At 36.2% G+C, this 25726-nt stretch overlaps 1 protein-coding gene across 9 annotated transcripts in view; it reads left to right on the forward strand.

The window, feature by feature from the left end:
- Nucleotides 1-25726, forward strand: part of NTNG1 (netrin G1) — a 156804-nt gene that overhangs the window by 109887 nt on the left and 21191 nt on the right. The window contains exons 6-9 of one of the 9 annotated variants that reach the window (XM_040565176.1): nt 5534-5599; nt 7572-7631; nt 13067-13234; nt 18796-18933. The exons of 1 other annotated variant lie outside the window; for it this stretch is intronic. In XM_040565176.1, the coding sequence (XP_040421110.1) occupies nt 5534-5599; nt 7572-7631; nt 13067-13234; nt 18796-18933 (432 nt within the window). The remainder of the gene's footprint in view (nt 1-5533; nt 5600-7571; nt 7632-13066; nt 13235-18795; nt 18934-25726) is intronic. 7 more of the 9 variants (XM_040565168.1, XM_040565170.1, XM_040565169.1 and 4 more) reach the window with 7 other exon arrangements.

Genomic DNA, 25726 nt, shown 5'->3' on the forward strand with positions numbered 1-25726 from the left:
TGCTATATTTGTTTTAGCTGTTAATGAACAATCAAGTGATAGGGCTCTATGGAGACGCTAGAGATAGCAACATTTCAACAAGAACCATAGTACATGTGGAAGAAACATTGCACTTGCAATATGCAAGTTTTGCTGCAGTTACTCAGAAAACTTTATGGAGAGAAGGCAAGATCCATAAAGATATTTAAAAATACAATATCATTAAAGCTTAGGAAGAAATTACCGTGGAAAAAATGCATCTCTGTATCTTTTCTACTCTCTTTCTTTTTGTCCCTTAGACATGTAATCAGTTTATTTTGTAGAGTATAAGGGAAGAATGAGTCTTGAAATCAGCATTCTGATTTTTAAAACAAGTCTTGATTTACTGTTCTTCATCAGTTGTGAATTACAGTACAATAGTCCCAGTCCAACAGTGAATTCCAGCACCTTTGTAGGAAAAAAGCAGAACCATTCAAAATTAAAAAAGAACCACTCCCACAAACTATCAACAGAATTAGTTCTTTTTTCATGAGAAATTACATAAAATATTGCATTTAAAAAATACCTGAATTCATTGTGCATTTGTAATACTTCACTGGAAATACTTACAATTGAAGAATACTCCTTCACACCTCATTAGTGTGAGAACTAGCCAATGCTTTTGTTAAAAAGCAATGGATTTTTTTTTCTGATAGCAGCTATAAGAATTTCCAGAACTGAATCACTGGATTTTTAAAGACTCAAAAAAGATCGCTTTCTTTTAGTCTAAGACAACAACTGGACACGTAAAGGACTAATTGCATTTAAATTCTTCCAACAGTTATAAAAGATGTTATGGCTGAGGAGCTGCCATAAAACAACCACATCTTCACATTTATGCAGAATTCTCCTTTCTTCAAAGGAACAGGTATGAAACTTCCTACATTGCTCCAAAAAAGATTGCCTAACATTGGCCCAGTATTTTTTTAAAATTTAATATTGGGTGATTTAAAAAAATAGTATCAGCATTTCTTCCCTTTTGAGGAGATAGATTTTCAGTATTATAGAAGTGCTGAAAGGCAAATTTTCATGAGGTATGTTATCATGACTTCAAACAGATCTAGAAATTCTGTAATAATGATCGTGTGATCTCTGCAAGAAGTGATGGCATGCCATCTGTCTAAACACATTCAATTATTCCAGCAGTTACTAAATTGCCACTGCCACAGATTTGAATGAGCTTTTTTATTATTTTTATTGTTTGTTTGTTTGTTTTGTTTAATATGAAACCTAAAACTGCTGTCATACATCTAATTCCACTGTGCTCAACAGACATGTATACTGTGGAAGAAACAATCTTTACTTTGTTACTTATTGTTTAAAACAGGCAGTGGCAAGGTCAGTTTTCAATGACTTGGACTTCTACTAGAATCATTAAACTTACATTGACAAGTTTTTAGTACTTTTTCGTGTTTTAAGTAAAAGTTTCACAACCATTAATAAACATCTTAAAGTCTCTCTCACTAAGGTTCCTAACGATAATGTAAATAAGTAATGATAGTAGTGAACACAAGTCAACACAAGTGCTCCCTGTCTACCATTTGAGAGAGTATTACTTAAGACTTACCGATTTAATAACAGTAATTTTCAGTAAATGCATTGCTTGTGGACAGGTCAGCTTAAACAGTGTAGGAGGTGAAAACATCCTAGTCTGCTGCAGAGCAGATGCCCAGGTAGCAGGGTCATCTTCACATGCTGCATCACCTGTCCTCTTTCTCCGTCCTCTAGGAAGGATAAGCCCCTCTCAGTGGGAGGGCTTAAAATACATTTTAATTTTACTTTCAGCTCAGTACTTGGTTGAAGTGAGAAACAAGCAAAATGCTGATTAATTTCTGCCAACATCATGACAAGTTTTTTCATGTGCAGCCGTCTGGCTGGAATAAGGTTGAAATGACCTGTTTCATTTCTGTTATTTCCCCAATTCAAAACCATGATGTGGCATGTGGTGCAGATTGCATTTCCAGGGAATATTTGAAACATATTTCCTTTATTTAATATCACGGGTAATTCTAATACTATGTATCCAAAACAGGCATTTGAGTTTGGGAGGCAGGAAATGATCATACACCTAGTAAATAGACAACCAGCCTTTCCTTACGTCATGAAAATAAGATTTTTCCAAGAGTTATTTTCTGCGTATAATTGTCTTTCAAACAATAGGAACTAAAACCGCAGAATTTTCCAATGCAAATTTAAAATGACACGGCTGATTTTCTGCTCTCTCGTATATCTCACATACCTTTACTCTTAAAGGTGCCTACAGTATCTTTAAATAATACACTAAAATAGATTTTTAGAAACTCTTTTTCACATATCTGTAGCCTTGTTTACCCAGAATGATTATCTTAGAACATATTGCGATAGAATAATATCCTAGATTTATCCAGTGCATGTTCTAGAATACCTATGCCAAAATTAATTATTTCGGAAAATAAGTACTTGAGTAACAGAATAGAGCATGCAAATACAAAACTGTTCTGGAAGAGCTTAGTTTATCTAGTCAACTTCTCTCTAAATAGGATGTTTTGTGGTGATCACTGAGGATTAGAAATATTTTCACAAATTGCTATAAAAGAATAACTAGCTGCTAAATGAATCGTACTGATGTCTGTTCAAAAAATGACTCATCTGCTCCAATATACTTGTGGGAATGATCGTCAACCTTCTTTGACTTGGAAGTTTCACATATGTTTTTAGATAAAGCATTGAAAATCATCTCCATTAGAAAAAAAATCAAAGATAAGACAACTGACTTTTATCAGAAAACAATCTTGGTGATAATACATTTCATGAGTAAGGACATAGGAAAAAATTATCTTTACCAAAGATTAAAAAAAATGAAGTGAGTAATAGAAGCATTAAGCCTCCTGGAGCATTACCAAGCACCCCAGAACCAATGAAGAAAGCATCTGGTTTCAACTGGATATGACCCTGAACAGTATCATCTGACTTTGAAGTTGACCCTACTGTGAGCACAGGATGGAACAAATGACCTCCACAAGTCCCTTCTAAGATGGTTATAATTATCACTAATAACTAGTAATAATCACTTGTAAAAAATCTTAATTGTTCATCTTCAGATGCAGTAAATATGCTCTTAATTATTTTGGATGCCCATTAAGAAACTCAGCTGAATATAATCTAATTTAAAGGATCAGGGAAGTTTTAATTATTTTGTAGCAAATCACAATCTCCATTTTAAGTCAGTTTGCTAAAATGAGCACAGATCTATAGCATTTATAGGATTACTTAGAAATATGTAACACTGATTCTCTGTCACACAAGTAATGATATTATTTGGACAAGACAAGAGATTCCTTAGGGAAATCATTATCAGAATAAAAGCTTATCTGATTTCACATATAGGACCTACAGTTTATTAAGTGACAGATATACCAGAGGGTTAGTCCTAAGGCATTACAAAGCTTTGATGCTATTACTTTTATAACTGTTACTATCTAGGCCAATTCGCATGTGAATTTTTGAAGTAGGGATGCCACTCAACGTTCAGCAACCGAAGTAGGGTATTATAAGTTCCTGTCTGAAATGTGATGGGTTTTCTGCGACAACTGTGATGTTGGATGATGGTTAAAAGAGAAAAAGGCTCAGGGGACAGAAAGAAAATGTAATCAAAGATTCCTTTTCCTTTTTAGCTCACGATTTTCATGCATATTCCTTAATGTCCAGTCTCTTCAAACACTTTGGTCAAGCCTAAGTGTTCCTAAAATTTTACCAAAACTTTAACGGTGAATTAACTGTGCAAGCAATTTGTCAGCATTTCAAACTTATTTACCATAACTAGTCAGCCAGTGTTTCAGGAGGAGGAGGAAGGTATGTGGAATCAGAATCATTTAGTGTGCTGGGGTTATCATGCCACCTCAGTAAGTATGGCTTTTAGATAGCTTTTTTCATGCACTGACTACTCTGTTTGCACTTCCTATGTGTGTGAATTGGTGGATCTGATTAGTAGAGGCAGGTTATTTTTAATCAAGACATAGACTGTTCGAGAATCTACTAAACCAACTTGGTTTTCCTTTCTTCTGTTTTCTTGACTGATAAGGAAAAAGCACAAAAATGTAAGATTAAGAGGTATATATAAATATATAGATCATATAGATGATGTAGATATATAATTAGATCAACACTTGACTGATTCAATTGCAGAAGACTACCTAACAGTAAATGGCACAGTACAGGCCATTATCCTTTCCTTGAATTGCTCTCTCCTGGAGGACTTCTGGGACATTCATCCACACCCAGCCAAATTCTCTTCACCTTTGATATATGGGTCAGAAGATACAATAGAAAATGAATATAGTCCTCCTTCCACATAAGATGTTGAAGCACCAGTCTTTTTCTCTTAGCTTCCCTGAAGGTCTTCCACTAAGACTGACATACCAGTGAATCACACCTGCTTCAAAAAGACCTACAAGCATAGACCCTTGATGCCAAAAAGATGTAATGACTGCAATCCATTCACTATTCAAGTGAATTCCTTGTATGTAGAAATAAAATAGCCATCTCCCCATTTTTATCACTGCTATGTAGGCTGATGTGACCATTAAGAAGTTTTCTATTCAGCTCAAAAAGGAAGTAACAGCTGCAGTACTCACAGAAGATAAAAATGTCCAAATCTGATATCCAAAGCTAGGCAGATGGGAGCTGCTAATGAAGACAGAGAACGGAAAAAGAAGTAGAACATAAATATCATGTCCCACATCAGAACCAAAGAGGCTTTCAACCACCCAGCTCACACCCTTTACACTCCCAGCTCCTGCAGCCAGCACCATTCCTGTTAAGGGTTACCACTCTGCCCTAAGCCAGCCCCAAAACACATTGAACTAAAGGAAATGAAACTCTGAAAAGACATACCTAATACTTTTGTTCAGAGGCAAAATGCCACTATATGGAGGTAACATCTTATTTAGGGCCCTTAAGAAATGTATACACTTTGTTTTTACCAAAAAAAAAAAAAAAAAAATCAATCTGGGAAATAGATTAGTAGAGGTGATAGGAAACAGATACAATACACAAAAATGTGAGAGCAAAGAAAAGGTTCACTCTACTGGTGAATATGTTTCGATAGCAAAAGTATAATTCACTCAATAAGGCCTTAAACCAGGATGCTACGGTAAGATATGTCTCTTTGGTAAGAAATTCGTATTTGTCTGACATTGTCATTTTATCTCTACAGAGCAGATTAACAGAACACATTTCTATTTTGTTCCTGGTGTTAGAACCAAATATATTGGTCTTGGGTATCTTCTCATCAAGAACAATATTTTAAACCATGGAAGTTAAATTGTTATGCACAGTATTTTATGTCCATTTGGTGTTTTGGGAATCATCAATTGCTTGTTTTCTTGTTTAATGTGGAGTCATGTACTGTTCAAGTGCAACTTAGACTAGTACAGAAATGGATGTTTGTAGTCTATGTCTTTGTCCATATGCTTGCCTGTTTAGAACAATATCACAGATGTAAATAACAAAACCTGATTTTTCCTGATGCATGCAGATCCTCCAAAGTTTGATAGGATATGGCCGAATATTTCTTCCCTTGAGGTTTCTAAACCAAATCAAGGTAGGATGCTGTAAAATTCCTAGTGGTCTAAAATTACTGAAATTGCTTCCTAAGAGTCCCACATGGCAACAAAAGTAGTAACAATGATAATCCAACTCATTTTTCTTTCAGTGCTGAGTAATGCTATTCTGTGAGAAAATATCTGCAGAATTTAACCATAAAGCAAACCTTACCTGAAAAGAGCATTTTTCAACACTAAGATCACACACAACATTGCTGCATAAAGTCTGGAAAAGTAGAAACACAGGTTTATAAGTACCGATATACATTAAGTTGAACAAAAGTCCCAGGATACTGTTGGACTTGTATAAACTATAGTCTATATTATGAATAAGTTTTGAGATTTTTGAGTGTGAAAGATTGTCATTGTCTACATCAAACCCATGTGTTAATGTCCTATTTCCACGTGTTTTTTTTCCCAAGTGAGCTGGGAATTCTTAGCTTGTGTGACATCCCCAATACAAGCACATTCTCTGCAGAATAGACTCTCAGTTCTCTGCAATTCAAGTGCCAAACAAAACATTATTTGCAGACTTTGGCACGATGATTAGCATTGAAAGTGACAGAACAACTTTTAAAGATTAGTAATAAAATAAAAGTACGATTCTTTGTTATTTGAAGTTGTATTCAGCTATATACTATACATTTCATAATTATTGTTCGATGTAAGAAACAATGTCCTTTTGTTCTCCTTATTTACTGTCCCAGTAGCCATTCACTCCCAAGAAATCCCTGTAAAAATTTGGCCTGTGGCTTGCTCTGACAGTTCAGTGTCTTTTCTTGCCTATAACACATGCAGATGGAGAATGAAAAGGTGATGTAGAAAATAGCTACTAATCTGAACAAAACGTATTAGGAATTTGTTGGGAAGTTACTTTAGAAGGGCTGTAGTTTTATATCCGTTCATCAGTGACCAAATTGAGACATAAGTATGTATAAAACCTAATGTACTACATGTGCTTCCACAAAAAATAGAAAATCCCAATTCACCTGTACTCTCTATAAGGATTAGCAATGTATTTCAGTTTGCATTATTCACATGTTTTGAATTAAATAAACATGATGAAGTGATACGTAGCATTCTAATAATTTCATTTGGCCAGTTTTTTGTTGTTTTTTTTTTTTTCAAAATTTTGTCTGTGTTCCTTAAACAAACAAACAAACAAAAAAATACAGAGTACATCTCTGCTCCTCTGCTCTCTGCAAGGATTAGTCTACATTATTCACAGGAATTTTAAATCTAAATATTCCTGATGAAATGACACTCAGCATTTATAATGGATTTCATAGCTTAGTCAATTATACTGCTTGTGTTCTAAGACTTAACTTCATTGCACAATACATCTTGAACAGAACAAAATTACTCATTGTTTCTTCCCTAGTAAATAAGAGCCAGCTTTAGTAAATATAATTTTGACATTTTGTTATGGAGCAGAAAACACAAAAAATTAAAAGTATTTATATTCCAATTATGTGTTTGCAGCATATTGTTACAGTGTTTCACAATTATTTTAAATTAATACTTCAGTCAAGTATAGCATATAATGAGAATAATTACAAAAATCTGCCTACAGTTTATATTATTTTATTATGTTTTCTTCGTTTATGTTATTAGGCCAGAGTAAATTTAATAAAACCATTCGCAGCCCACAGTGGTTAACATACAGTCATTGGTCAGGGATTGAGAGAAATTACCATATAACCACTAACACAAAATTGCCAAAGTGTGCAGATGTGAATAACTTTCCCCTTATCTTGGATCAAAAGCTCAAATGACTCAATAGTTGGTACCTATAATTCATTTTCACCAAGTTTCACCCTTTCCTAACAAAACAGTGACCATTGTTAAAGTTAAATTTAACACTGTAAAAGTTAATTTTAAAAAAGAAAATAAAGAAGTATATTTTAGTCTTTTGATTTGTTCCTATACAAAATCTTTTCTAATTTACTGTTCATTTTATTACCTATACAGTTGCTCCCAAATTAACTATGACAACTGTTTCTTCTGTTCAAGTTGCAAACCACAACAGAGGTAGGAATTCTTGGATTCATACAGTGATTTCATAGTGCTATGTGTTGTGAAAACATTGCACTGTATGAATCTGGAATATCTGTGAAGTGTACCCATCAGCTTACTGGTGAGGCATCTTTGTTGATGACAAGAGAAACATTAAGTCACGTAAACATAAGCCATACAGAGAAAAAATAAATATGCTTCTGTGGCACTGTGGCATATAAGGTTACATGTCATTTGTTTTTAAAGGAGTTAAATATAAGAATATTACCATTCAGATTATTGCCTAGAGAGCAAATTGTTGGTAGAGATTTCTTTTCCTCACCAATCTGCATAAATTGTGAAAAGGAAACAAATAGATTAGTTGAGGTCATACAATACATAAAAATGTCAATTGTCCGTATCATCAAGACGTATCTGTAAATGCCATGGAGTGTAGTACATACTTATGTCTTCTAATGCATTGTAAGTGTGCCTTACATCTTCATTTTATTGTAACAGTGCACAAACTGAGAGTGTAGGCATTACATTTTGAACTGATATTTAAATGTTTTATCAAAATAATGGAATTATACAGACATAATGAAAGATGCCAATATTCTCTCAGTGACGTCCAGGCAACCTGTTTTGTTTGCATCTCTATCATTCATAGTCAACTCTGAGATCTTCTCATTGGTTTTCCTCATCAATTTATCTGTAAAGAGTACATATAAAGATGCTTTGTCTTTCTGTAGCTGCTGTGAAAATCTCATTAATCATGAACTGCACATTAGTAAGGATTTGAGAAATCAACAAGTGTTTGAACTTAGGTTTGATCCATTTGATGAGATCATAACTATTACAAAGCAGGTAATTTCTAAGGTTACAAGGAAATCTCCTTTGTATTTCATAGCATACAAAGGATGAACTCAGTTACGGGAAAACGAAGAAGAAAAAATATTTAAATGATTTCTGAAAGCACTTTTCTTGAAATACTTTTTGTTCTTTTGATTAGAAAATGACACTGATAGCTGTCTCATGCTACCAGTCTTAATTTTAAAATTGTGCTTCCTTTCCATGTGTGTTTACCGTTGTTTCATGTGATGACATCTCATGTTTTACCAGTCCCAGCTGAACCTTGAGCTGAACCTAGTCCTGATAGCACAACAATATATCATCTCAAAGATGTAAAACCATAGCATTATAACAGGGAAGAAGAAAGATCATTCAGTTTATAGAAACAAAACAATTAAATGATCAACCTTTTCATGAGCTTCCTTCAATAGGTAATTTTATTATGTTTTATACAACAGGAATGGGGTTGTCACAATAGAATCATTCCATCGGGAATCATCTTTAAAGGTTCATACAGTCAATTCTTTTATGAGATGGCAAGGAATTTGACAATTCTGAATCATCCAAGATAATTATCAAATCTAACATGGCTATCTCATCTCCCACCTCCCTTTTTCCTTCATATTGAACACACCTGCTAGCTTTACCTCTCCGAGGTTTTATTTTCCAAACCATTTACTCCTTGTTGTTATTCAGCTTTATACTATCTCTAAGCTTACATGTCTTTTCTGACATATGGTGCTCAGAACTGAATGCAGCATTTTCTAGCACAGTAAGCTCGTGTCATTTCAATGTTGTTAAACCATTTGCAGCCTGATTTTGGTACTTTCCCCCTTATCTCTTTCAGTGACTGTGTGGCTTGGCCAGTGCATGAAAGTCGTGATGCTGCTAGCCAGACGCTTGCTAAAAACCTTAAATTGTGCTTCTGACATTTCTAATATGCTGGCTACTTTCTGGTCTTTGTGCTGGTTTAGGTGAATCACATGATAAGCTAGAAGGCCGTACAGCACTGACAGCTATCAGACTCCCAGCTGCCATGATGCTGAGTGCAATTATACGTTTTGTGTGAGTAATTCAGGGAAGCACCTCATGAAAGTCATGGAGAAATTACTTCCCTTTCAATCATATGCAGACCCTTTACATAGCTTGTTATTACTATTATTTATTTTTAATAAACCTAAAGATGTATAAATTATCACTGATCAGGCCAACAGCAATAAAAGAATAAGTTCATATGATTGCATTAGCAAAATAGAAACAATCAAAAATCATAAAAAATTGGATATAATAATAAAGGGACTTCAGTTACCTTGTCCTGGCTTTTTATTTTTTTCCTCTCTGCCATTACTAATCTTTGATCAGATGTTAGACCATTTCAGTTAACCCAGATTTTTTTAGTATATCATATGGCATTTACCAGTGTAAAGATGAAGATTCCTAGAGCTTTTCAGCACAATTGTTACAAAACAGAGTATCCACTAAAATCATAGAATAACATGAATTGGAAAAGACCCACAAGGATCATCATGTCCAAGTCCTGACTCTACACAGAGCAACCTAAGAGTTAAATCATATCTAAGAGCATTTTCAAAAAGCTTCTTTAACACCGACAGGCTTGGGGCCATAACCACTTAGCAGAAGAGCTTGTTACAGGGGCTAACCACCCTCTCAGTAAAAACTTTTTTCCTAATATTCAGTCTGAACTTCCCCTGATGCAGCTTTTACCATTCCCTCCATTCTATCACTGGTCACCAGAGAAGAAATCAGCACTTCCCTCTCCCCCACTGATGAGGAAGTTGGAGACTGCAATGAAGTCAAGAATTGGTCTCATTAATTACCCTTAATATTGATAAGACACATCTGAACTTTTCTGGTCCCTCTGAATATATTGAAGAGTGTATGTGTACATCAAACTGAGCCTCTCATAATTATTAATGCTTCTTTAGTCAAGTTCATAACTTGTAGCAAGCCCTGTTAAAACAGTGAATTATTTTATGTGCAGCTTTGTTTCTTGTGCTTTTGTAATAGCCAATTATGTGTTGTGGTAGTATTACTAAAGGTCATATCACAGTTTCAGAGTGGAAGTAGCGCAGTCATTTATTCACAGAATGCTATTTTAAACACACAAGATGAAGTAGTATAGTCTGATTTACTGTCACTTATTTACAGCCTGCATATTTTTGTAACATAAAAATGTATTATTATTCTGCTGCCCATTACTGTTTCAAAAAGCAATGTACATTCTTTCCTCTAATTCACCTGCAGTGTGATTACATTTAGCCACAAGTCTAAGGAACAGCATAGTATCTTCTTGCCAAAACAAGTTATGTAATGGGGGCAGAAGACAGGTTCTTTCTCAAAGACTAAGACAGCATTGCTTCTTAATCTGAGCTTCAGAAGGATCATAATGCCTATCTCCAACCAATCTTTCTTATTTTAGAAATAAAACACATTAAAATTTAGCATTGTAACAATTTTCACTGTGATCCTTTTTGCTAGCGCTAGCTTCTACTTTTAGGTCTGTTGCCCCTTCCCTGTGCAGTTTTTACTCAGGTAAGATGGATATGCTAGTGGAGAAATAGTGCTGGGCAGCTGGCTAAAATGCTGAATCTCACTGACCAGTTGCAAAAGAGAAACATTAACACTTTTTTCCTCCCTACTCCAATATGTCAAGTGGTAGCATATTAAGACTGAAAAACCAAGTGTTTTACTGTACTTCAGGAGTTAGAGGCATCAAAATTATTAGACTGACATGAACTGTGAACATTACTTCATCAATGTAATATCAAAGAGAATGAGAGTGTGTATATGTTAACTGACTATGAATATGTAAATTGAATTAATGTTTCCTGGCAGCCAAAAGACAGCTCTCAAGATTGAAACTTATGTTATGTTAAGCAATGTAGATAAAAGAAAAGATGCAATCTATTTATAGTGTGCTAGATCAGACAACAGCAAAAGTATATATGTATTTTTACATAACATACTCATGAATATGTACTGACTTTTTTTTTAATAGAAATATAAACAGGAACAAAGTTTGTATCTGACGCCCTACATCAACAACCAGTGGGCTCACTGGGTGCCCCACCACAATCAGCAGTGTACTTTAGAAAATACAGAAGGGACTTGGTCCCTGCCATGTTTTTCCAAAATTAACATTTTACATCCTCTGCTACAGCTTTATCTAATTATAGCCTAAGTTAACTTTAAGATCTCAAAGCCCTCAAGTCACTGCATTCCATTACTGCAGGAAACATATCATAATCTCTTTCACCATGTTAATACACTGCAACTCTAAAGCATGAGTTGCTACAAGTTGGAAGAGTGTTTGAGAACCTCAGTGCCCTAACGGCTAGACACCATCTCCTAATTTGCAGCTGAAATTTCTCAATGAGCAGTTAACACCCACTTGTTCTTGTGCCAGTGTTGTCCATTAGCACAGATACTCACTTAGGATGGCACAAGGCTATTTCCTTGATGTATTTATAGCCCAGTGATATCCCTTCTTCAGTTTCCTAGACTAAACAGGCCAAATTATCGTAGTACACTTTTTAAATTGGCTCTCTACTTCTTTGATCATCCTAATAATCTTTCCTGCATTCATTCTGGGCTCAGTTTCAGAGCTGAGCAGTCAGACCTACACAAGCTTTCTACACAAAGCATAGCTGTGCCTTGTATAATGATATTGATGCTTTCCTAATTTCTACATTTTTCTGGATAAAACCACATACTGCTTGTCATTAAGTACTCAGAGGCAATAGGATTCTATGTTTAACAAGGTTTTTTTTTTTTAAGAAGTGGTTGTCGTGTCAGCTGCAGTTCAGATGGCTGCAATAAGCATGTTTTCTATTCAGTATACATTTTCAGAGTTTTCAAGGTGTATTCTGGCCTAATGGTTTTTCATCTCAGATTTGAAAAATAGGTTAATGCTTACCTCAGAAATGTACTAGAAATAGCTCTTAAATAGTAATCTCTCTTCCTTCCACTTCTCTGTTAATTGTTTTAGGAGGTGCTGGCCAAAATTGTCAAACTGGAGATTTGTTTGGTCTTGAATTAAAATAGTCCATTTCCCAAGGTGCCTACGAGTTACAGTACCCTGAGCCAAGTTCAGAAGTAATTTTGAATACTCACTACTTACAGCAGAACAAAACTTTTTTTATTTTATCTTTCATTGTGGATTTAAGCATGCTTAAGTTTGACTATTTTGTCTACTGTATTTAATATTTTTAATATGAGGAAGTTTTTCCTGTGTCTTTATCTATACTAATCTCGAATATGAAAAAAAAAAAAAAAAAAGACATGCATTTCTATCAGCGGAAACTGAGCCTCCAGTACCCCTGAAAGGTTTACAACTGCAAATGCTTCAGTTCCATCAGGTCTGCCAACAGCAGTCAGTCTTTGACATCATGCCATGGTGGTCGGGTCACACTAACCTGCCTGAAACAACCCTCACTTTCATTGCAGATAAACATCTGCTGTTGTCCATGTTACATTGATTAACATGTATGTGCCATTCATTCATATTTCTTTCCATAGTTCATTTTTACTAAGCATGTAATGTGCTATTACTCTGCTGCTGTATACATTTTGTATACATTTCTGTTCTTCCTTGAAAGACTGTGAATGCTTCGGGCACTCCAACCGGTGCAGTTACATCGAGCTGCTCAATACGGTCATTTGCGTGAGCTGTAAGCACAACACTAGAGGTCAGCACTGTGAGTTATGCAGGCTGGGCTACTTCAGAAATGCTTCTGCAGAGCTGGACGATGAAAATGTATGCATAGGTCAGTCCCGGGGTAACTGCGGCTTTTTTTCTGTGCCTTTTAAGCTACCGGCAGCTGCTAGGGACCACTGCTGCTTACTTGCCAGATGAGCCAGAATGAGCTTTTTCAATGGATAAGAACATCTGTGTAGACTTTCCATCTCGTTGCCATAGTTGCCGTTGTAGCCCCAAGGAAGTATTTTGAATCTGTACATGATGAAGAACCTCCTGGCTAAGAGTCCAGGGAAGACTTTCCCAGGAAGCCCCTGAGAAATTGACTGTGCTGTCCTGCGGGAGGGAGCTACACTGGAGTTGCACACACATAAACATGGTAGGGTTGAGTCTTAAATCCCTGTTCCCAGTCTAACTTTTGGAATTATTAGTACACTATTGAATACTGGCCTGTAGACCTATGAAAGTTGCCAGGTGTATGAATAGAACATGGGAACTGGTGTTTATTAACTCCTTTTAACTCATTCCAATTTTAAAATTAAATGTAGCACCAAATTCTACTCTCAGGCACATGGCTGTAAAATGCAGTCTTAACTCCTCTCTTCCTTAGAGAGGAAACTGAAATTTTGCCTGTGTGATTAGGAGTAGCATTTGTAAAAGCTGTTTGGCATCATGTAAATTTAGAAGTAGGACTCCTAGATGAAAACAGTGCTTTAAACCTAGCATCTGATATAAATATCCAAAATGCAGAAGTCAAGAAAATTTCAAGAAAATATCAGAACACAAAAAATAGAAAAAATGTCACACTAGAAGACGCATTATTCTCTTATCACCACACACACAACACAGCAAAAGGCAGAGGGCCCTAGGTGAAGACTGAGGATACTCAATAAAAGGTAGCTTCAGTAGTTAACAGGTAGCCATAAAAGGCACTATTCAAACAACAATTTCATTATGTATTGTTGCTCATAGACATAAGCATCAGAAGAACATTCCCTGGATTTCTACTGTGATTGTTTTTTCTTTCCAAGAAGGAAAAGAAAAAGGAAAGAAAGAAGTAACTAAGATTTTCATGCCAAAATGGACTATGGGTGAATAGGTTATACTTTAATATTTTTTTTATAATTCATTCCTGAAATTCAAGCCAGAATTTATTTACTTTGCTATTATTTGTTTCAGTTTACAGCTTGTCAGATTTACATTCTATTTCGTGATAAACACCCAGATCCATCCACGCACTGCATTTTACATGTCCTTCTTTTAACTTTGCTTGGCAACACATTCAGAAAATGCATGATTTCCTTTGACATTAATTAGTCTGAGCTAATAGGAACTTTAATAGGCAAGTCATGATTTCTTATGAGGAGGTTAACCCAATTCAGTGTTCTCAGTAAGAAGTACTGTCCCTCATATTTGTTTGATGTAGATGAAGGACATCATTGGTGTGACCGCCAGGGCTATATAATTTCAGCTGTCTAAATAGGCCTAATGAGTGTGATACTAAATTACTCTATTTGGGATTTTTCACCAGCTTCTGCAGTAAATTGTTTTCCCATGTACACTGAAATGCTAAGACAGCATCTGTAGCCATGTCATTAAGACCAGGAAGTTAATAAGCCGGGAGTCAAAAATAAGTAGATTTTTAATTAATATTCAAGTGATACATTTAGAATGTCTTAGTAAAACAACTGTGTACTTCATAATTGCTCAGACACTACAGAAATAAAATAAACTTTAATTTGACAAGAGTCTCCAAAAAAAAAAAAAGGCGCAAAGTGGTGGTCCATTTGCAGGCTTTCCCACCTCAATGTAAGCAGAATTCTCATGGACTCCCATGAGAACCATACTATGTGAGATGACTATAGGATCAACCTTGTTTTGCTACATATAAGGTAATTTATTTAAATAATATTCTCATTGGACTGGATTTTGAGGATCACAGTGATCATACTGCGTACAAAATCTGTGATATCGCAGCTGATTCACCAACTTTAGACTTAAGACTGAAGACCAGGAGTAACTTTTGTAATACTTCTGGTTTAGAGCCAGTGGAGTACAGTAGACACCTAAGACCTTCTCGTGGGTGGGGGGGGGGGGAAAGTTTGTGCTTAAAGTGCTTTCCTGAACTGGGGCTGCTCAGATTTAATCCTGCAAAGTGTGGTATATTTGCATCTCAGAGGGTAAATGGATTCACCATCCTTCTGGGTCAAGCACAAGGAGTCTTGCTCTATTGGAAACGCTCATTTCTCTTTTCTCTAAGAGCAGTGTTTTGGATTTTAAGTATGAGTGGAATTTTGGCATTAACATTTTAATAAGCAGATTTCCAGTGACACATGCAAATCTTATTCCTGTATGAAAGTCTTACTTTTCCAGGTTAATTCTTTCCTCTTCAGCCACATACTTAAAGTCAAAAATGTTTGGATAAGCTAGTTTAATGGCAGCAAACAAGGGTTTGTCTCTGATTTATCAAAACTACTTACACAATCTTAAAAAATATATATGGTAAGTATATGGCTAACATGAATCTTAACTAATGAAAATGTTTCATTTTTAAAACTGACAAAGTTACAAAGAATTTAAATATTGAGAGGGTTGTGGTTTTTTTGTTTTGTTTTTTTGGAGGGGGTGGTTTTTTTGTTTTGTTTTTAACAGTGAAGCACAGTGTAACACTCTATACAGTGGGCTAAAATCTAATTTCGTTATGTCTTAAAATTTATTTTGCTTCTTAAGAAATTCATTTCCTAAAATGAATCATCAAAGATTTGTGGATTTGTCAATTGACTGCAAAATTACCTCCAATGGGCAACACCAATTTCTAAATAAATCAAGGTAGTTTAAAGAAAAAAAATGCACTTGACATGCTTGCAGTGAAAAAGAATTGAACAGAATTTGAAGAGCATTTTTATTTTTTACAAGCTCTTGATAAAGTCCTAATAATTCTTTCTTTCAGTGAATACGTACACTGGCAAGCACAAATAGCATAGAAACCACCAAGTAGACCCAGAGTAATAAATCATTTCTTCCTTTGCCTTATGACATAAACATTAAAATAGTCATTACTGTCTCACCTATAACAAAGCCAACCTTGCAGTCACTTGGGTTTAAGCTTCAGTTATCAACTGTGAGAACTTTTTATAAACTCTAATGGTAACTAATTAAGTGAACCTTAAGGGTTGTCCTGTAGCCACTGTCAACCCAGACTGACAGTGGCAAGTCTGCAAGCTTTAGCCCATTTTCCCAACCTTCTTTTTTATTTATTTTCACTGTATTTTATTACAGCAGCTTTATATTAATACATCGCACCTCAGTGAAAAGATTACTACTACTGTCATGTTCCCAGCCATTACAGTCACCAGATTCAGGTCAGGAGGAAAATTCCTACCCAGTTAATTCAGCAGAGACTAGTTTTTCCCTACCTTGGAACATGGTGTGTGGTCTACTTGCTAGGATGATCTGGAAATGTTATTTAATGCCTTGCTGTTGCAAGGCCATTAATGTTAACCACTGTCTCATAACCACAGTAACATACTGGAATCATAGCTTTTGATCTTTCTGATGTTTTAGGTATTTGACAGGTGTTGGGAAGTGTTCTATAGCCTGACATAGTGTGTTGGACAACGAGCTTGGATGCTCTGTTGGCTTGTCTAGGTTATATGGCTGTGGTATCAACTGTGCACTGGGAAAGATGGAGGCTAGATTCAGTTACTAAAGGTTACCAGGTCTGTGTTGTGTCCTGGTTTGATCTACCACTTTTACAGAAGGGGTTTTACTTAAAGTATCTATGTTCCCTTAAACAGCACACTAGGGGCCTGGTACTTTTTACGTTTTTAGATGACAGAGTTCAGTAGGAAAGTTCTCAATGACTCAGGGTCAGGTTCTTGTTCTGTGACCAACATAACATCATGCTTCTATAGCATTCAATGCCACAGGCCATACATTTCTTTATAAACGCTTGTTTAAATCACTGTAGGTCTATTATATCCAATTAGTTTTGATGTATAAGAACTGGCTGTTTCTAATGCAATTCTAGACTTTTTGCCTTTCAAGATTTTCTATAAACACTCTAAACAAATTTGACTTCCTGCATTCAGTACGTATCTCTGCTCTGTGCATATTTACATAAACATTTCATATATCCAATTCGCATCTGAATTGCCAGCTTTTCAAATGGCACTCACTGCGGTATAATCATGCTCAATTTTGCAGTCTTTTTGGCATGTCAACATTCAACTTCATTAATGAATGTTGCTATCTAATTGACTCTATTATTATTGTGGAACTCTGTTTGCCAAAGGTAACTACTCTTCGTCAGCATGCCAAATGTTCAAAGTGTCATCTGTAATTTATGGGTAATAAACACTGATACAACAGATGACATGTCTTTCTAATAATGTTTTTTCCTGTTACAGTTTTTCCATTGTATTTTTTAATATTTTACTTCCAAGTTGAACAACATTTTGTCATTTACAATATCACTGAATTTTAACCTAATGCTGTGGAACAATTTCCTAAGGTAGTCAAAGCAGCACCAATTCACAGACACACAAAGCCAGATTCTCAGCAGGTTGCCCAGATTCAGGAATTGATTTATCTATCTTTTGCCTTCAACAACAGCAGAGATCAGACGCTGCCAAAATGGAAGTGTGTCTGCGGTCTCAGTTGACAGTGGAGTTACTCTGGGTCTACTTGGGTCTACATACAAATAAGATATGGCCACTTAAATTAAAAAAATGAATAGGAATGCCAGAAATTAACTCTGCTTGCTACTGTCTTGTCTTCTTTGTTTTATTAGCCAAAACTGAACATGAATATTATAATCATGTTAAAGAAAAGGGTTGTGATTGAAGAAGACTACACATTCCCCTGCAGTACCTGTTCTGGGAGGAAATGGGTTACCCTAGTCATTCTTTAATTAGGTCAACACACACGTGGAAATAAGTATCAGGGAAAGAGCCTCATTACATCTTCCATCTGCCCACTGGGAGGTGAGAGAAATGAAAATGGCAACATAAAGCGAGTTCTGATAAGTTTTGCATTACTGCTCACCTCAAGTTTATCATTGTGGAATATGTAAAAGGTTTATTAATGTCACTGCTAAATACAATCTCATCAGTTTAATGACAAATATCCACATACATGGTTATACTTCTCCACACTATAAAGGAAGACTATCTTGGAAATAAGTAAAGTGCATTTATATAGCCATCTAAAGCAATTCAGCACTCAGAAAAATATTGAGTAATATAAATAAGCCTATTTTAATGATGTGAGACATTTCACCCTAATGATGTATTGATATACAAAGCTTTCCTAACATTCACTAAATTGTCAAAAACATTCTTACCAGAACAGAATCTGGTACAATCACTTATTCTCAAAGAACGTGGTATCTTTTGCCTTTACATCTTTTGTGTTTACTTTCTCTCTTCATATCATAAAACGTCTCTTCCTGAAATGACATATGCAAACAAATAAATGGACTATAGTAATTATATTCACTACTTTATATATCATTAATAGACAGTCTTCCTTTACCTTTAACACTGGAAATGCAGCCTTTATTGGTATTAAATGAATTATCACCTTATGTAGACCTGAATCCAGTGTGTGTGTGTTGTCTTGTTTCTGCAGACTGTTATTGTAACCCTTTTGGTTCAGTCCATGATCGCTGTAATGACAGAGGATTTTGTGAGTGTAAGGAGGGAACATCAGGGCCTAAATGTGATAAATGTCTGCCGGGATATATCTGGCACAGCTTGGGCTGTCAACGTAAGTAACTCAGAGTTGCCCCTTTCCTGCAGCTTTGCTGCATCTGCGTCTGTATGCTATCATGTGCAGCTACTTAAGGGCAGAAAATGAGCAAAACCTCTACAAGCTGTAAGAATGCCACACTGCCAATCTTTATGGAGATTCCCAGATGAGGACAGTAGATTGACTGTTCCATCCATTAATTTTAATGTACTTTCAGTGTCCTCTCTCTCGCTCCTGATAACACCTGCGGAAGCTCCCACTGAAATACATAAATATGCGTGCCTTGCCAAACGTGAAGTAGGTTTTGTGTACTAAAACATCAGCATATTAACTCTAACTTTAAAATTCTTACTGAAAGACAAAAGGTAATTTCTCTGCATGTTTCCTTTTTTCTATACTCAACTTCAGCCTATTTGATTAACTGAACTATGCTTTCATACATTAGAACTATGTCTCTGAACAATAAAACTGCAACACACTACTTCATTACTTGTTATAATTAGTGAAAACCAGATAAAAGAGAAAGATAATTTTTTAAAAGTATACTTCTTTAAAAATAGGTGCTGAAATTTGGTATAAATATTATTAGAAGCAGATGTTTCAATGCTTAGTTGTATATTTAGATCCTTTTCTGGTTAGCAGGTCTTGTAAATGAGTGGAAATAGCACACCAGTACATATAGGATTAGGCTTTTATTGCCAATTTCTTTTGTAATAGATTCTGAAGATTTATTCTTTATAACTGTTTTGATCACCTACTTGGAGAAACTCTGAAGAGTCCTCTCACGTTCTTCTTTCACCTTTTCTCCCTGCCTCTCTGCATGCTTCCACATAGACACATTAAACAGAGATTCCTCTAACAGCTTGCTTTTGATTTGTAAGGCTGAGAAACACAAGAGAATGTAATTACTGACACTGATTAGCCAAACATAAAATTGACCAGAGAGCCACGCAAATTCTCTAAATGCTCTAAAACAAACATAAATTTTAAATCATAAGTTAAAGAAACAAAGATGGAGATTACCCCTTCCTCTCTAAACAATGAATAGTCTGAAATAGAAAACCTAGGCTTGTAACAGTTCAGTAAACGTGTCTGAAAACCAACAAATGCAGAATTTCAAGACAAACTGTAATAATTAATCAATTATCATTAAACTCATACATGAATAGAAAGGAAGGTTGCATTGGCAAGGCAGCTAAATGTTACCTGAGAAAATTGGACTCTCTGCCTCTGCCAGAAAGCTCCTGTCTGTATTTGGGCTGGTTGTTTAAACCGTATTTTTTGTGTGTGGTTGCTAACTTCATTCCCATTTGCTGGGTGCCTGCCCTTGAGTTCTGTTTCACAAAACATGGAGCACATACAGTTCCAACAGAAAGCAGGTGAAGTACTTTTCAAACCTCCAAGCCCTCTATCATTAATATTTTGAAAAATCAGATCCTAGGTATCTCAAAACCAGCATTTGAAATCACAGGATCTTGCTTTGCCTGTGCACCCCTTATGTAGGAGGAGGTTGTCACCTCCCCTGCACCTTACCCTAGGTACCAGCAAAATAAGCATTAGAATTTGCGAAGCATCGAGATATGGTAGTAACAGGAAGGAAAAAGAAAAAAAAAAAAAAAGAAACTGAAAAGAAGGAAATCGATATGATTCTCTGAAGCAGAATTTGAATAAAACATAGCAAACATTTATGTCTGCATCATGGGTTTAAATAAAATATTAAGTAGCTGAGATATTGAACAAGGCTGGAGATCTGTGAATTGTACGGTCATATAATATTATATATACACACACACCAGGTTGTTAAATCTGTAAAAGTAAATACTTATTAACTATTTCCTGTCTTTTCAGGTTTGGACTTTATAAGCTCAATAATGTGTTTCTAATTAGGATTTTTTGAGCCCAACATATAAAAAGCCTGATTTTAGCTGAATCAGAGTATTTGTAAAACCTTTAGACAGTTTCTGGAAATGCAAGCCAGTGCCTTTTTATTTGCTGACAAAACTAATTAAGTGTCCCTGTGTTGTTATTTTATGAACAAATCTCCATGTGATTGTGTAACTGTCAGATATTCTCCAAGTTCTATCAAATTATCTGATCAAATTTAGAAGAAAAACAACTAGATGCAGTTGTCAGTTCTATGGAACAGACACCAAATTGCCATGTTTTACCAAGCACACACTGATTTAAATCTTGCTTCAAGTCTTTTCATGGAGGAACAGAATTCCAATTCATTTAATTTTGAAGCACAGCAATTTTACCTCTTATCTTTTCATTGAAATCTAAACAAATGACTGGACAAACAAGCAAATCCTGATATATACAGGAAAAATAGGAACTTATTCTTCTGCCTTAGCAAAGCACAAAAGGATTATTTGTCTGGACATGTAGTGTATGGTTGCAATTTGTTTCCCTTGAGCTTGCGCTGTCCAGAAATATATATATGCAAAGATGGATACTCACAAAGCACATCAATGTGTGGTTGTTTACTTTTTGTCATACAAAGCCTATCGGCATTATTAAGAAAATCTATTTTTATGGAGCTTTGTTGCTATACATCATTGACCTAGGGCAACCAGAAGCTTGACCTATAAATAAGTAAGTTAAATCTATACCATAGCTAGTTTAATTACTTGTATGATTGCATAAGTAAATGGAGTGGCTTAGTTTAAAATATTAGTAATCCTATTTGGGAAAAACAATGCTGGAAGTCCGGTTGTGTTCTAAGGCTCACAATATATCATTTGACAAATTACTGTTCAAAGTCTACCTTGTACCACACTTGGGCGAAAGAGACAGAAGCTATTATCCTCAGAAGTATTCATTTAGGTACTGCACTCGTACCGATTTCATCTAAAACCTTTGAGGATCTAGGCAGAGCGCTCATCACTTGCGTCTCTGTACATTCAGAGGTCAGATGCAATTTTAGACTTCGCCTCCCAGATAAAAAGCACCATGATAACAGCTGTTATCTTACCGAATTCAAGGTTTATGCTGCACAGACATAGTGGTCAGCAGGGTCTGGTTGGTACAGGAAGGTTTGCTGCCCTCAGGAAAAAGAGGCAGAATAGATGCAACTGTGCCTCTAAGCCCTCCCCCTGGACCCATCCATGCCGCAGGCACCAAGCACGCAGGGGAAGCAGCTGGGGTTTAGCTTTCCACCACCCTTCCAGATATGCACAATGGTTTTCTCACCAGCACACATACAGAGATCAAAGCATAAGGAGTGTATTACGAACTGAGCAGTCTGGTCCTGAAACTCTTTTAGAATTCCAGAAACAGGAGGAACTGCATAGCTGTATTTCATTTTTCTACACTATAGTAATTAAACAATTTCCTTTAAAAATGAATGTAGAAACAGAAGAAAACAAAGCTCCAAACCCAGAAAGAGACTTAACCAGTAACTACAGCTGTTCTGGGCCAGTCCTGAACTGAACACAGTGCTCTGTGATAAGGGGAACCTGTAAAAAAAAATTAGAAGCATCTACACAGAACTGCCTGAGTTTGAAAAATGAATGAAGATAAAATATTATGCAAGAGCATTCATTCGATTTTCTAAGTGTACAACTCAAAGTATTGTATCTTTCATATTTCTTGTCCATGACATTTCAGGTGACTGTTCTATACACGCAGGAGTGTTTGAAAATAACACCTTTTAATTTCACTTGCGCAACAGTTGATTCCAAAAACAGCCACATGTTTACCCAATCTGACAAAGAACAAGTGCCACTCTTGCCAAACTCAGCTTAGCAGCACAGCTCTAATTTTCATTATGCATGATTATCCAATGGGTAAAAAGGTGAGGGAAAGTCCAATGATTACTATGACTCACTAGCTCCCTTCATATAGCTAGTGAGCAAATACAGAGCTTGAACCTTCAGTCCTGCAGCCCCACAAAGCCTAGACTGAGAACAAGAGTTACCAACAGTAGCTTGCACCCCAGTTAAATTCAGTACGTTATTTCTTGTGAATCATTGTTTTAAATCATCTTGTTTCAATGGTGTAAATGTTAAACAATTAGCAAGTAAGTTTTCAGTCAGATGCCTTATGTCAAGCTCTGAATAGTTTCGTTTATTTTACCCTCTTTTTTTTCCTTTTTTTTTTTTTGTTAAAGCAGGCAGAGGATTACAATTACACTCTTATCTTCAATGCTCAAGCTGCACTCAGTGCTTGTATCTGGACTGAACTTTTATCGCTCTGCAGCCTGTTAGATAGTTCATATTCTGTTACAGCGTGCATTTGACTTACATGATTAAATACATTTTTTCTGCATTTTATGATGTTACAAATGTGAGAACCCAAGGCATTTGATCAAAATCATGCAGATTGAATTTCCAAAGAAAATGAAACCTGAAATTGTGATCCTGTAAATTACAGTAACATTTGCTTGTGGAAGTTTGCATTCACAGTTCAACAAGAAAAGGTGCATTACCTTCCATTTCTTAAAATACGTCATATTCTTCTTTAGATAATAGATAGATTTAGATAGATTTTTAGATAGATTAAGTATGTAAATGTAATGTTCTCTTCCCATTGTCTCTCCCCTGGAAGCTTAGTGAGTTTTTATACTTGTTTGTACGCAGGTGCATCTGTCCTTCGATATCTGCACATTGAATTTGTGTGTGGGGAACTATATTCTGTAAAAAGAAACAAATTCAAAACCAGAAAGCCCTGCTTTCCGGTTCACCTTTGCAACCACCTGTGCATGGGGCCACAGACAATCCATTTATACCTTTTTCCATCCTTTTACCAGTGGCAAGGCCACAAAAGGAATTTCCCCTCTGCACAGGTGCAGTATAGACTTCTACTTCTGGTCTGTTTTGGTGCCAGGACTGGTGCTAGCAAGTGCACTGCCACCCTTGGAGCCAGAGGGAAATAAAATAAAACAAAAAGAATTTATTGAAAAATATGAAGTTCTGATGGGGTTGAACATGGCGGTCCCTAAGGAACAATTTGCCCTTGGACTCGACACATAAAATGCTGCTTTCCCAATACCTCTTTTACATGATTGTTATGCAGACTAAAGAAATTGTGTGTGTATAGGGATTTGGATGTCAGAGGAACGGACTCTGCTTCAAACTACTCCCAATTTAAATGCAGAATAATTCTCCTTAAACCAATTCAGAATCCCTCTGCTTCAGCTCAAGGCAAAGTACAGCTCATGGGTGTAAGGACAAGCAAGGCAAAATTACAAACAAAATTACAGTGTTATCAAGCCTGATTCTCAGATGATTCAAAACACCGATTCCATTAGCCTCAGTGGGAGCATGCTGACTTACTATACATGTAATGCCATACTGATAGCCTGAGCCTTCTAAACCTGAGGAAACAATGTGTTAATAAGCACGTTTACATTAATTCCAAAACACACGGCCCACAGAATAACCGTACAGATAAACTGATACATAGAAAATATTTTTACTATCCAAGTATGAATATCATGGAATTATATTTTTTTAATGAGATACTGGACTTGGAGAAAAAGAAGGCTGATATCTCCCTGCAGAGAGGATATTTAAAAATAAATAAATGCCACACCACAAATACCGTATTTAACAAAAAAAAATTTAAATGAAACACCTTTCCTCTATGAAGAGCATAGAGAAGAAAATAAAAGCATGGGATGCTGTCTACATATAGGTATTTTAGAGATCTACATAGTTAGCATAAAATGGCTAGACTGGGGATCAAGCCTCAAGCTGCTCTTAGTACTGCTGCTTCAAAACCTGTCAAATGTTGTGAAAAGAGAGCAGCCTACAAAGGGAATAGACTAGAGTGACATCGTGAGTGCTCAAGCAGGTTATCTCGGTGCCTCTGAGCTGGCAGGAAGGCTTCTACAAAAAGGATCAGGATTGTGAGCTAGGTAACACCTGTGTGTGGGGAAGCCCCTAGGGATAACAGATCATAAAAACAAACAGAATGAAGCATAGGGTAGGGGGTTAGCTAGCCTAAGTTAGCATCTTATTAAGAGGCACTAGGTTCTTAACAGACTCCAGCTCTCCAATTCGGGAGATTTATTCTGATAACCTGGTGATCAGATTTGCTTTCTCCAACGTGAAAATGAATTGTACAGAAGCAACATTGACACACGTAACCCTTAATAGAACAATTCTTCCCCAGCAAGGTAAAGGCTTGGATTGGATGAAAGAGGTTGTTTTCCTGGTGATCTGGCCAAGGTATCAGCTTCAAAGGTGCTATTCCATAGCTGCCTAAGTTGCTTTAATTGCAGGTGCTGCAATCCCCCTTCTCCCAGTTACCAGCTATTTAATCCCCCATCCCCAGTAACATCTCAGGCACTTGTTGGACCCGTCCCTGAACCATCTCAGAACTAACTCAGCAGGACACTAAAGAGACAAGAAAATTTTCCTCTGCTTTAGTTCTGTGATACGACTCAGCCAGGGGTTGAACAAGCAGGAGCACTCAGGGAGGGCATCGCCCCCTGGGCTGGGGCATGATGTGACCCTGGCAACCGGCAGTGAGGCTGCACTACGCAGCCCTGCAATACAGCACATGCTGGGGAAATGAGGGATCAGCATCTCCTCTTTCCCTCATTAGACCATTCACGTTATACTCTAGCAAGCTGTTGGCATTTGTACCAGACAAAGCTACACAATTTAAGAACAAGCAGGTGGATGATTAGGGAGACTTCCTAAAAAAATTCAAAACTGTTCTGTATTCACCCCCACTCCTCCCAGAAAAACACCTAACCTATAGAATAACACAAAACTCTAAGATCTGCTTGTACTGAGGTGGTACAGTAACTTTTTGCAGACTGAAGAACTGTTTTTCGATGTGCAGAGCCAAAATGAACAAT

This window comes from Cygnus olor, chromosome 8 (assembly GCF_009769625.2).
Source record: "Cygnus olor isolate bCygOlo1 chromosome 8, bCygOlo1.pri.v2, whole genome shotgun sequence".
Lineage (NCBI taxonomy): Eukaryota > Metazoa > Chordata > Aves > Anseriformes > Anatidae > Cygnus > Cygnus olor.